Raw genomic sequence first — 15,080 nt, 5'->3', positions numbered from 1 at the left:
TATTTTGGTAATTAATAATAGTAAGTCTACATATATATAAGTTCTATATAAGCGTAAGAATTAGTTAACTAATTATAAAAGTTTTCAAGGGATATACAAACAGTAGTAATTTTAGAAATTTGGTTTATAAACTTAACATTTTCGAGAATAGCTATTTTTACTAGTAAAAGTAGTGCTTTTACAATTAAATTTATTTGAAAATGTTCTTAAAAAAATGGTGAACTAACCTAAATGAGTAATACTCAAAATGAATTTTTTAATAACTTTTTATTTAAAAGGTATCTCTTAAATATTATCCTACAAAATACTGTAAAAATACGTTTTTATCTACATACTATTCATATAACATTTTGTCAAAATTTTGAAAGTAAAAGAATATATTAAAAATAGAATCACCGACATTTTAAACAAACTCGATGTATTTCTTTTAAATATATAAAACAAAAGTGATACATTTTAAAGTTTTAAAAACTATAATCGTAATAAACACTTTATTTTTAATTGAAATATACTAGTACTAACATCTTAAAGATTATAAACTAAAACTGTTTTAAAATAAAACTACAGTAAATAAATATTATTAAGTAATTCATTAGTATAGCAATTTAAAAAAAAGTTATTTTTATTTAAATTATCATTTTATCAAATAATGGTAAACCAAGTCAAATCCGATTATTTACAGTACATCTAATCTCATTAAAAAAAAATTCTGTAAAAAAAATATATAAAAGCAATAATTGTAGATTGTAAGCATAAAGTACTTGTTTATATAAAAACTGGTCTCGATTTGAAAATGCTTAGTGTAAGTATTGTTATAAATAAAATGATTAAAATAACCAGCAGCTAAAGACATATTTAAAAAAAAAAACGAATAAAGAACTTCACAGTTAATAAAAGGCATTTTAATTTACTATACAATTATGCACCATTACATTTTACTTTGGGATTCTTTTTCAACATGGATATTTTTTCTGTTACAGGTTGCAAATGATCAAGAAATTTCATCAAAAGCTTTACAACAATCATCAAAAATAAAAAGATTTTACCTGAAATAAAAAACTATTCTTAAAAAAAAGAGAGAAATGTTTAAAAGCATGTTAACTTGAAGTTTTTTGTTTAATTTAGTTTAAACTTTGTAATATAAAACACTTCAAAAGTATATTTTAATAATAAATTTATTTAATATTAATATATTTTGTTTAATAAACATAAATAATTCTAGGTTTTACCTTATTTTTTTAATTTCTAAAATTATAGGTTTTTCCAGGTTTCAAGGTTTTTTGCAACCCTGTATATTTACTTACTTTGTTAAGTTTTTAAATAGTATTTATTAACTTGACCTTTATCTGAAATACTTTTAACCTGGCATTGAATCTAAAGATATTGTTTAGATTATTTGCTAATTTTTTTAACTTAAAATTAAAAGTTTTGTTTTTCTAAAACTTAAACAATTAGTAATTTAAATTTTTAATCATTTAAATTTCAATACTGATCAATTAAATTTTAAATAAACCATTCAAATAATTTTAAAAAAAGTATAACAAGTTCAGTATTTTATACGGATGTAGTATAAAAAGAAATAAGTATACATAAATAAGTTTGTGTCAACTTGAAAACCCAAAACTAAAGATAAAAGTGCTTTTTATATAGAAACTGAAATCTTAGAATTATTTAAACTTTAATTTATAAAAACATATAATAAAAAAACTGTAAAAATTACATTTAAACAGTCACTCAAAAAAAAAAATAACTAAAAGTGCATTTTCCTGGTTTAATTAAGTCAAGAAATGTTTTTATTATTTTAAATAAACAAAATTCTAAAAAACTAACCGACTAGTCGTCCAGTATGATGAATTTTTTTAGCTTTTTGCACAAATGTTAATGTTTTACTTCTAACTGCATGATCATAAACTTTTTCAGTCCTGGCTGCTACCTTTTAATAAATTATTATGATTCAATTTAACTCTTAAGATTAAAAACTGTTAAATTTAGCATCTAATTATTAGATGGAAATTTGATTTTTATAAATTGTCAAAAAAAAAATAACTTCACACAAAACTATACTCATTGTTTTAGGGTAAAATTACTAGCATTTAGTATCTAAAGTAAACATTTAGATTGATTCTTTAAATAGAAATTATCAATTTAAGCTATAAAATACTTTTTGCCACGTATACAAAGGCGCCACTTGACGGTGAATAATTTTGCGTGACAAAAATTTCCTTCCCCTAACTGCAACTATGACATCACTAAGAACATGGACTATGCTATGCACGCTGGGTTTGCACAAATGAACAATGTTTGACGGTAAAACCTCAGGGACACCTCCAACACTGAAGTGTTTAAATGTTTCAATTACAAACATGTACAAATTTTTCTACTTAAAATAGTAGTGATCTACCAGGTCCATTAAATAGGATCCGACCGGATCCGGATCTTTTGTTTTTTAATCTAAGGATCCGGATCCTAAATGTTTTAAGTTATATGTAGTTTCTTTAGAGAACAAACTTATAAAATTTAATTATTATAGTACCAATAATTAGTAAAAATTGTTTAATACTAAGATTTTGTTAAAAAAACATGGTTATTGTCTAAATATTTTATTTAAACAATAGGAAAAAGAGCGTTCTAAAAAAATAACAAAAGATTTACCTATACAAAATCTAAGTTTATTAAATGTTAAATTTCAAGCTACTTATACGACTAAACTTTAATTTTGTACCTTGTATGACGTTAAAGAAATTAAACGTTACAATGCTTTAAAAAATAACGAACTTTTTTTTAATTTTTTTAACGATAAGTTATACAGCATACTTATTTTTACAAAAGTTCGAACTATAATATGAACAATAACTTCTTTAGGAACTGTTTACATATATAAAAGTAAGTAATTTAGTAAATAACATTTACTCCTAACGACACCATTAAGCTACAAAGAAAACTTTTTTTTAAATAATTTATATCTTATAAACCTAACTATTAAAAAATAACAAAAAATATGAAAATTCTGCTAAATTTGATGTTTATTAAACTTATGTTGTGATAATTTGTCAAAGTATAAAAAGAGATAGCCACAGGGATAAAAGAAAAACTAATTAACTTTTATATTCAAGTCTTTCAATAAAGCTGGTTATATAAAGCAAAATAAGTAATAAGTAAGTATTGTTACTGGTTCATTTTATTCTCACTTAATATAAAAAACAGTTGTGAAGTTTAAAAAATCTTAAAACTACCCAAAGTTTGTTATAAAAAAATTAGTTAGCATTAGTTTTTTTTTTTCAATTTGCTAGGCATTAGTGTCTTGTGTAATCTAAAGTAGTTAACAAACTACAATTAAAACATCCCGAGTTATCCTGAGTGCACTTACTATACTGAGTATTCAGCTGTAACTCTTATTTAATATAAAAAGTATCCTTAATAAAATACTTTGTATGTATAAATATATATAGAATAAAGTATTAAAAATATTAGGTTACTACAACTTAAAGAGGCAGCAGTTGTTCAACAAAACTTTAAACTTTTCATAGAAATGTGTTATACTACTATTACTATTTTTCATCTAAACCAGGGCTACAAAGAAATTTATTTTGTAAAATGAAAAACTTTTAAATAAAAAAAAATGTTGAACAATTGCTACCTCTTAAAGTTATAGTAACCAAATATTAAATGAGTTGTATTTTTAGAGTTTTTACATTATTTAATAAATTCAAATGAGAACAAAGTACTTTAATTAAAACTGTGAAGACTTTTAACAAATTAAAGTACGTTAAAACTTAGATATATACTTTATATTAGAAACATTATAAGTTTATAAACAGAAATAACAGAGTCAGTAGAAGAATTTAATCTAGGAAAAAATTTAAATTAAGAACTCACTATTTTTACTCTAATGGATGTATGTACCTGTATGTTTACAATAAATGATTAAATTAACTAAACTTTAAATAGTGTGATTCCCTTGACTAATTATATTCATATTAAATATTAAAAACACAATAATATAAGTATATAAAACTGAAAGAAGCTGATCGCAGAAAACAGAGTCTTTCCAAATTAACTGGATCCGGTAAATCAATTTAAATAGATAATTCAGTTAGAAAATTTGTTAAAACGTTCGTAGTTTTAAATATTTCATTTATTTTTCTGGTACTCATTTGAGATTTATCATTGATAAAAAAATATGAAAAACATTGAAAATATTTAAGGTCATTAGGGTCTTCAACGTTTTCTTTTTACAAATATCAACATTGGCTCTAAAATGAAAGCTGAAGTTCTTTACTGTAAGATACTTTTTACAGAGTCAAAAAATAATAATTACTTTTAAGATATAGTCAGCTGTTAGTCAGTCGTGTGTAAAGTTTCTGATACAAACGTATGGAAGAGATTTTTCTTACGTTAGAAGAAAAATATTTATTGCTATGGTTTAAAAATATTAAGAATTTTATGAAAAAATACATATTTTTTTACTTAATAAAAAAAGAAATACTAAAGGTTAAAGAAAAAAGTGTTTATTATTAGGTTAAAAATGATCTGAGAAAGTTTAAGAATGGTCGCTTAAAAACTGCAGGATAAGATATATTTTAAATAAAACAGTCTTTTGTTTGCCTTTTTACCAAGGTCCTCCCATTGAACTTTTGGAATTTGTATCCTCATATCTCAAAAAGCTATTTGATTTTTATAAAAAAGTTAAAAGCAACTGCTAGCTAAGTTAAAAGTAGAAAATGCAAAAAAGGTGCCTGACCCCCTTGTGGTCTTAATATAGTCTTTGATGTCTGTTGTAGGTTTTGGTTAGAAAATAAGAAGAATTAGTTATCTATTGGATTAATTTTTATCAAAGAGCAATAAAAGTTTAAACCTTGTACTTACTACTTGGAGACCGCAACATGCTGCTTCTAAAATGGCAATACAAAATGCTTCTGTGAGTGAAGTATTCAAAAAAATATCACCACTATTTAAAACTGAGGATACTCTGTGAGAAAATAAACGTTTGATGTTAAAATATGATGTTGTACTTTTATTTTTATTGACTATTATTAAAATTCTGTTAATTTCTCGTATCTTCTTTAAAAAATATATTACTTAGTACAAAACGTTATAATAAGCTACTTTATTTAATTTAATTAATTTCTTAGCTCTTATTTTATTGTTTGTTATAACTAGTGTTGTCATTTTGTCAAAAATATAAAAATCAAGTTATTAAATATTTTAGTTACATTTTAGTGTAGTATGTTTGCGTTACTTAAATAATTAATAATATAATTACTAGTTAATATAGAACTAAAAAACATAGATTTAATAACTATTTAACAAAAATCATCAAAACATACTTGTCATGTGAAACAGATCCGTGAAAGATGACGCGATCTAGCAATTGATTTCTTTCTACAGTCTCCTCTAAAGTTATTCTTTTGTCTCCGTCTCCCCCAATCACAAAATCCACATCTTCATGCTTTCTACAAATTTCTGGAATTACTGCTGCTAGTAGGTCCATACCTGTCAGGGGAAATTTAAAAGACTAAGTTATTTAAGCTTTATTTTTTTTTAGTTTTAATTTCTTTAAGAAAGAATGGATAAACAACTGTAAGCCTAAAAATGAAGAAGTCATTGAAGCTAGCCATAAGTAGTGAGTTCAAACGTTTTACTTATAGGTTTTTCAGTCAACCAGCTAAAACTAAATTAAGCCAAATTTGAAAAATAAAATTAAAAGCTTTATTTCAATTAAAACAAATAGATTTAGTAAACTCGTATAATCAGTTTTTCACCGCTTTATCAATACAGACAAGGTTAAAAATAACAAAATATTAAAAAATTTAAATTTTAAACTACTTTTTTTAGATATGACCTTAGTTTAGTCTGACGCGTACGAACCCGGCAATAAAACTATTTTTTTCTATTTAATTTATAAACTTTTTGTGTTGTTGTTAAAAATCAATTGTTAAATAAACTACAGCTTAATTTAATTTATAATTGCCTTTTTTTTTTAAACTAAGTTAAGCAAAAATAAATCAGCTTAACTTCGATGGAATTTTATCACTTAAAAGAAAAAGGTAGAAGAAAAGAAAATTTATGTTTGATAAACTGAAAATACTTAATTTCTGAGTTATTTGGAAATTTTTTTGTCTCGATCGATGGATATCGAAATTAACAATTAGGATTCTGAACAACTTGCTGTTTAAAAAACTGCTATTACCTTAAGCATATGATAGATCTTAAACACTTTAAATATCATTTGAAAAAATAGTAGTCGAAGAAGAACTTTACATGGTATGTGATTATAGGAAAATTATAAAGACAATTTCTAAATAAATGTATAAAATTAATTCATTATTTAAATTTGTAAATAATTTTGCAACTAAGTCATCAAATATGATATTTTACATTGTTATTGCATATAAAACTATTTACATTGTCATTAATTAGAAAAAAATTAAAGTTGTTTAAAAATTTAACTAATACTTAATTGCTATTCAAAAAAGCACGTTTTTCAAAGTTGATTGTAATTTATATGTTATCGAATTTAGTCAAGTTTAAAACATAAAGTATGACTTTTATTCTCTTTACTTAATTTTACTCCGATATTAGATTACAATATCAAGTAACAATCATTTTTTATTAAAAACTGGTTAAAAACTTAAACTTGTATATTATTTATAACGATTTTACATGTATTGTAGTAGATCAGTGGTGAGTGATTAGACTAATAAGATCGATTTTAAAATATTTTTCATAAAAATCTTAACAGTAAGCTTAAATCATTGGGAATATTACATAATATTTGATTAAAAAATACTATTTTGATTTGCTATGACAGCAAAATTTTGACATAATAAACTTAAAAAACTAAATACAAATTTGTACAAATGAAAAACCTTTTCTGTACACAAGTCGGCTGACAATCACAACTTTAATTCTTTTTTTATGTCTTTTATCATTAGATAATGGAGTAAACTTTGATGGTTCAATTGCGTTTGGAATTACATAAACTTTATCAGCTTTTATTTTTGCTCGTAATACGGTATTTTCCTTTGATTCATTATTTTAATGTATTTTCAAATGAAATTAATTTTAAGCAAAACAATATTCAAGTGTAAACTATCATTGAATTGAAAAATAAAACAGAAAATTAAACATTATTCAAACAACGTTGAGTAAAAATATTTTATACATTTTTACAACCTTTAAAACAAAAAAAAAACTCAATCTTACTCAGATTTATTTTCATAAAACAATAAGTTGTGATTCATAATGCAATAAATTATGCAAATATTCATAAAAAATTTAAATTACATCGCTTTTATCAAATTATTTAAAAATTTAAACCAAAGACTTTAAAACGTTAGATTACAATTATGAAATAAAGCATATTCTTACTTTGCTAGTATGTGATACACAGATAACTGTATCACAAATTGACAGTGAAATTTCTAGAATTTTATTAGTTAAAATGGAGCTCATGTCTGCAAACCCAGACAAAGAATGATCAGTAAAAACAGTTCGGAGATCCAGGCATTTTGCTTGAAACATTGCTTCATGGGCAATAGTTGAAAATGAGGAATGGCCATGGACAATTTGTATTTCCTCTTCAAGTAAAATCAATCTAAAATATTTAAAAAAAATTAAATGCATGTAAAAATAACTTATAAACAAATCGATATTAAGCATAACCTTTCTGAGGTTATACTAGTCTTGAGCAACAATTTTACATCTAACCTAAACTTAATGTTATATAGTAAAGTTATCGAAATATTGTATCTTTAAAACTTTAAACAAGTTCTACACATATTTATTTAAAAAACCATTATTCATTTTTAAAATACTAGGAATTTAAAAAATCAAAAAAAGTAATTACAACAGTTCCTAGAAAAAGCTATATCTTAAAATGTAAAAAAAAATTCATTAGAGCCAAAAAGTTTCCACCTCGTTTTATACAAGGTGATCTTATTATATAAAGATACTATTTGTCTTTTTTATTTATTAGATCTATTTATTACATTTATTTATAATACTTCATTAATTTTTGTGATTTTTATATGTTTATTTTGATAATTTGTATGAGGTAAGTTTATTACATTGTTTAATTAATTAATAATTTTGTTTATGGAGCCTATTTATATTCTAAATATAGTCCGTCTAATTGTTTGTTAGGCAAACCTATATAATTTCAAAACAATTTTACTAACTTGTTAATGTAATCAAAGAGTTCAAATTTTTATTCTTATATACTATCTTTTACAAATTTCAATTTATGTTTGTGTAAAATTTATAAAAATAATTTTAGTAATTGCTTAACTATTGTATATTTATTTCTATTATAGCTTTAAGAGTAATATTAAGCATGAAATTATGGGAATGGGTCAAATATGCACAAAGACACTCTTGCACAAGAGTAAAAAAAATTATAAAAAGAACAAGAAAATAATAAATAAGATATAAACCGAGGGTAAGGGTTGGGGGTAATAGTGATAGTAAAAATAATAATAATATAAATAACCAATTAAAACGATTATTAAAGAAAAGAAAAATAAATTATTAGATATATATTATTAGAAAAAAAAAATATTAGTTGAGGGTAAGGGTTAGGGTAACAGTGATATTAAAAATAAAAAACAAATAATAACTAATAAAAATTACTAATAAAAATTAAAAAAACAAGAAAATATATATAAAAAAAAGAATAATTACAAAAAACATACAGAGGAAAAAAATAGTAACTGACAGTGGGTAAGGGGTAACAGTGATATTAAAAATAAAAAAAATTAAAAACAAAATTGATAAAAATTAAAATTAACAAAAAATTAAAAAAAATATTCAACCCGTGCAAAAGTGTCCCTTCATGTATATTTGATTCCTATCCTGTTATTATAGTACATTACATTTATAAAAAGTTTTATAAAATTTTTCATTTTTATTCTTTTATTTACAATTATACAGTTCAAATTTTAAGAAAGTTGCAAATTAATTATTCTTTTTATTACCAGATTTTAGTGGCAAAAATTCTGATCTGGTCAAATATCGATAAAATTGTAAAACTTTCTATATAAGCTGTTATATAGTTTATCTAGCAGTTATATAGTTCGAAAAGAAGTTTATTTTTGAAACCAGTAAGTACTAAAAAAAATCATAACAAAATATAAAAGTAAAACTAAAAACTATTTCAATGAAAATCAGTACTGATAACAAAACAAACTAACAACTTTAAAACTTAAAAATGTTAAAAGAGTTTTAAAATGATATCAAAAACAAAAGATTAACAAAATTTAATTAAAGTATGAAACAATAGATAATAAAATACTATAATTTTAATTAAATTTTTTTTAAATCTTGCTGTTGTTTTAGCTGAATTAAAACTCTGATATGAGGAAAACAAAATTAAAAAAAAATTTACCTGATCATTGAAATACTACCAAACAAAGCAAACAGAGAACATTGCCGAAACAAAACAATGAGTGGTAAATAGTAAACACGGAGATTATTGGTTAAAAATTTCAGACCATTTTTCCCTTCATAGCTGTGTGTAATCACAATTACCTATAGAGAGTAGTAAAATTTAGTGTTAATAAAAAACTTAAGAAAATTAAACAACTAATAGAAAATGGAAAATAAACAACCTATTTTATGTTGAGACAAAACATATTAACATGACCTATTATCAATGAAATATTATAATCTAAAAATAAAAAAAAGTAGCACAAACCTTCTTTACTACATGATACTTATTATTAAACAATCTTTTTGAAATGCATTAGTTAAAACCATAATAAAAAGGTAGCATGATTATTTAACATTCAACAACATGCTTAAAAACTTTAAGTAGTTTTAAAAAAGATTTATTAGTTTAAGGAGTCCAAAAGTGTAAGCTTGTATCAAAAAAGCAACTTTACAAATACTTACGGCAAAGTTAAAACAGTCATTATAAAATATACATAAGTCAAAACAATATTAAAAAAGGTTGCATGACTATTTGACATTGAAAAAAAGCTTGAAAAGTTTAATTAGTTTTTTAAGAATTGTAAGTGTACAAAGTCAAATGGTACACTAGACTATATTTAATGGTTTCTAAAATTTTAAATGACTACTATTTATAAGTTTAAAAGCTTATTTGCAAAGTTGAAAATTCCAATAAGAATTAATTTATTCGAAAGATTTAGGTCACTTCATTTTAGCAACTACCATTTTAGACTAGTTTAAATTTGACAGTTTAGTTTGTTTTAGCACGTTTCAAGCTGCAAAACTTTTACCAGTGAAGCAAGAACAATTTTTATAAGTTTTAAATTGTCGTATGTTAGCCGAACGTTAACTACCAAACTATTAAAATATTTCATTTTATAAAAAATATATAACTATTTTATCAATTATTAAGATTTTTTTAAACTTTCCTGGGCTTTGCAATATACAGTGTTGCCAATTTTTGAGTCAAAAAAACTGTTCTGAGTGACAAAAAACTGATTTAAGTGACCTTAAACTGTCCTAAGTCATTCTGAGTTTTCAAGTCTTAAAAGAAACTAAATTTTGAAATTGATAATAATTAAATTCTTCAACAAAATTGGTTACAATATAACAAAGTATTTAAATTAAATCAACTAAATCTTATTCAAAATATAGAAAAAACCTGTCCTGAGATTATCAATAACAGCTCAAACTTTCCTGAATTTTTTATTAGAAAAACCAAAACTATACTAAGTCAGCCTGTATTAAATAACTAAATTGAAAATATCCTGATTATCCTGAGATTTTCAAAAACTTTTTAAAATTCTGAGTGTGTGGCAACCGTGAATACAGTTAAAACTACTCTGAGTTTGTAAGAAATATTATGGAAAAATAATTTGATAAATTTTCAAAATTTTCTTTAGTGAAACATTTTAATTCTGATATATTTTGAATTTTTAGTCAAAAAATATTAATTAATTTAAAATATTAATCAAAATAATCAATCATGTATTATGGTGAACATAACAATTGAGTTGATTTTTTTGACATTAAAAAACTCTTATTGAAATGGAAATATTTATTTGAAAAATGTGCAAAAAAAATTTTTTTAGAGAAATAAACATCAGTATTTATTCTTCCTCTGTTTAATATAACCAAAAAACTTCCATGTAATGTTAATATTAAAAATTACATTTTGCTTTTACAGTTTAACATTTATACTGAACATCTTGTTTAGAGTGCTTTACCACTTTTCTGTTTATGTTTATTTTTGAGTTGCTTTTTGAATTTTTTTTGTTGTTCTTATAGATGGGGCAATAAGAATAATGTGATAAATGATCAAAAAAAATCTAAAACTAAGGAAGAAGACAGTGTGGTGTCAATGTTGACAAAATTTAGTTTTTAAAAGAGTGCTTACTTTTTTTATATGTTTAAGTTTATTACTTATTTAATTATTTTTTTAAATGTATATATAACTAATTATCAAGTTTTAATTTTTGTTAATATAAAGTTAGCTTGAAACAGTGTTTACAAGAAAACAGTGTGCAACTTGATGACCAGAAAGTCTTTTTGCACCAAACCATTGACCATTGTTGTGAATGTTCACATTTCATCAATGTATTTAAAATTGTACTAGTAAAAAAAAACCTTGTGTCCCCTTTGCAGTAAACATTGCGCAAGCTGGTACACATGATTTTCTACACCACCAACATTAGGATGGAAAAAATCAGAAACAAGTGCTATTTTTAGGGCCATCTCATCAAGCATAATGAAATAGTATTTTTTTCTTTCTTTTTGACAATTGTATTCCTAAGCTTAAGATCTATTTTAAATGCTGTTTTCTTTTTAGGTAATTTTTAAAACATGTTGAAATGTAAAGTTATAAAACTTTCTTCAGATAAAGAAACTCATCAGAGCCAAAGCCTGGTTGGACTTTCATGTGCCGTGAGACAAGCTAAAGTTAACATAATAGGGTCAGACAACTTGGATCATCAGACCACAAGCTCTCGATAGACTGAGACTTATATTTCGTTTTTCTTAAAATTTATCAGTCAGTTGCAATCTACAAACTATACGTTTAAAACTATCATACGTTTATCTTTAGAAAATTATTCAAAGTATGACTTGTTTAGAAAATTAAAAGTTAATTACTTGACTCAAAATTTTGTATACAAATAAAATACTTTTCTGATCCGTAACCCATGCTCATTTGAAGTAGAATAATTCTTGTTTCCAATGTTGTACACCATATCTTTTAAATACGTAACTTTGTATAAAAAATACTTTGTCTAATTTAGAGGTTGGCAAACTGCGAACCGAAAAGAAAAAATATGCGGCCGATGGAGGTACTTTTAAGCTAAAAACATAATTTTTTAAACAAACTTTGTATTTTTATTTAAAGCAAAATTGATTTTTTTATAAAAACGTTCTTCAAAGAATTTAAAAATGTTGCGTAAAGTTTTATTGTTTGTGTAATTTTTAAACTTCAAATGTATGTTCTTAACTCAAATGGCTAAAGATTGCTTTGAATGAAAGATATATTCTAATTTTAAGTTTTTATTTTTAAAATAAACTTAATTGTTTAAAAATTATTTTATAAGCAGCAAAACGCTATTAATTAAATAAAGTATTTGTGTACAAAAGTCTTTGCGACATTTAATTCGAAGCGCAGTCTGTTTTTAATTTTATTCATTTGTTTACTAACCATTAATTTAAAACAAAGGAGGCTAGAGAAAGGTTGTCTGAGATAAAAAGTCATACAAATAAAATTATTCAAAAATTTTGCTATTCACAAAAGTAGAAACTCTTTTGTTTAGGTTTTACTAATTTTTGTAATTGTTATGGTAATGTTTATTGCGAATGTGACTTTTATATAACTGTAAATTATTTGTAAGTGTTATACTGTATAAGCGTTAAGAATAAATAAATAAATAACAAAGAAGACATTAGTCTAAACTAGACAGTATAAATTACAATATATTTACAAAGTAAAATGTACACAATATAAATTTAATGTGAAACACTTAAGTGAAAAATTTAGAAGTATTTTGAATTCATATACAATATAAATCGTTAATCTTTGGTACAATATGTTTTAGCCAACTTTTATTTTATTTTAGTTTATTAAAGGTGACAACATAAATAAAGTACAATTAATATTATCTAGAAAATAAAGCTTAAATTGTGTTTTTTGAAACCAAGTTCATAAAAGTCTTCACATTTAAAAAGATCACTTGAAATAAACTTAAGCAACATTAAGTTTTAATCCAGTTTAGTCACAGTGAATACGTATCTACAACTATACGTATTAAACAATTTAACAAAACTGACACAAAACTTAAATAAACCATTAACCTTTGATACGATATGTTTTAACTATTCTATATTTTATTCAAGCTTATTAATTGTGATCACATATAGAAAAACAGTTAATACTATCTAAAATTTTAATATTGATGTTTGAGATAATTTTAAGTGGTTTTTTAGTGTAATCACTCTTTTGTACAAAACAAAACAAAAAAAATTACAAATTGTTTTATAAAAGGTTTATGTTTCAAAGTAATATTAAAAGTTTATGTTTCACATCAAACTTATATTGTAAAAAAAGCCATTATTTATTTTGAAAATTGTTTACAAAATGTAAATTTGCAATATATAAATTCATGTTATTTGTGTATTTGATTAAAACTATCCAGTTAAACTGCGTTGTATAAATATTATTGAATTGGAATACATTATAAAACATATCCAGTTAAATAGTTATTATAATTACTTAAAATTGTATAATTATTTTATATACTAATATTAAACTATTAGTATATTAAATTTAATTTGAAATATTTTAGTTAAAGCTAACGTGTTAATGTTTTATGCAGCTAACGTTTTGATACAATTAAATTTATATATTTAATTTTTAACTATTTAAAATATAAATTTATGCGTTTGTTAACAAAAGATCCTAGCGAAACAAGTTTACATATTAATAAATCATAATAACAAATTACACAGTATTGTTCTTTTATTACACTGACATATGTTTATGTGTGTTAAACGAGTCAACACACTTCAACTGAGCTCTGTAAAAAAATAAATATTGTAAGGAAAGAATAGAAGCTGAAGTAGGTATATTCATGTGTCCACTAAAACTAATACTTCCTTTATTTTCATATAAGTAGTTTAAATTATAATTTGTTATCTTATTTTTTGTTTTTACTTTAGTTTATTTAATTTAAACTTTATAAATACAAATATTTTATAGTTTTATAACAGTCGGTTAAAACATTAAGTATTTAATCTATTATTAACCTCTAAAAACCTATAGCAATTATTTTTATTTTTAATGGACATATGTATATACCTACTTTAACTTCTATCAGGGACGACGTGTGGGGTATTGAACTGCCGCAATTGCACCACCTTAAATTATTATGTGAAAAAATTAAGTAAAATATTTTAGAAAAAAATCTCCTAAAAAACTCAAATTTAGACAACGACCATTTTGCTCATTACACTGCCGCAAACTCTTAGCTGACTGCCGCAAATGAACTCAAAAAGGCAAAATTTCTTCAAGAATTACTGCAAAATCAATATCATGCGGTAAGTAAGCTAAATTGAAAATTCCCTAAAACAGTTCAGGCTTGAGTATCAATCCACAAGAGATTGTAAAGAAAAAATGTAAAAAAGCTAAGCAGAGCAGAGTCGACTCAAACAGAGGCGACTCGAGCTGAAGCAATTCGAGCAGAAACAACTCGATATGAGGCAACTCGAGCAAAAGCAACTCAAGCAGAGCTAACTGGAGCAGAGGCAACTCGAGCAGGGCAACTGGAGTAGGAGCAATTAAAGCACCGGCAACTCGGATTTTTTTTTCTGCACCACCTAAGAAAAAAACCACGCGACGCCACTGGCTTCTATTCTTTCCTTACAATATTTATTTTTTTACAGAGCTCAGCTGAAGTGTGCTGACTTGTTTAACACACAGAAACATATTTCAGTGTAATAAAAGAACAATACTGTATAATTTGTTATTATCATATTTAATTTTTGTTATATTAGAGTGATTAAATTTCAATATCTTATAAAAAATACATGCAATTTAATATAATAAGTTATAGTTGTATATTTCTCTTACATATTATTATGATGCATAATAATTA

General features: G+C 23.7%; 1 protein-coding gene across 1 annotated transcript; it reads right to left on the bottom strand.

The window, feature by feature from the left end:
• Positions 1–745: 745 nt before the first annotated feature.
• On the bottom strand, positions 746–11,706 carry LOC145837863 (phosphatidylinositol N-acetylglucosaminyltransferase subunit A-like). The gene is made up of 9 exons (XM_082945328.1): positions 11,575–11,706; positions 9,386–9,528; positions 7,372–7,597; positions 6,870–7,023; positions 5,328–5,493; positions 4,856–4,969; positions 2,162–2,333; positions 1,831–1,933; positions 746–1,046 (listed from the first exon to the last, which is right to left on the bottom strand). The coding sequence occupies exons 1-9, from the start codon at positions 11,692–11,694 to the stop codon at positions 919–921; spliced, it is 1,326 nt and encodes a 441-aa protein (XP_082801454.1). The 5' UTR covers positions 11,695–11,706; the 3' UTR covers positions 746–918.
• Positions 11,707–15,080: the final 3,374 nt, after the last annotated feature.

This window comes from Thalia democratica, chromosome 6 (assembly GCF_965202585.1).
Source record: "Thalia democratica chromosome 6, ktThaDemo2.hap1.1, whole genome shotgun sequence".
NCBI lineage: Eukaryota > Metazoa > Chordata > Thaliacea > Salpida > Salpidae > Thalia > Thalia democratica.
Note: the sequence above shows the minus strand (reverse complement) of the source record. Positions and strands in the feature narration are given on the sequence as shown.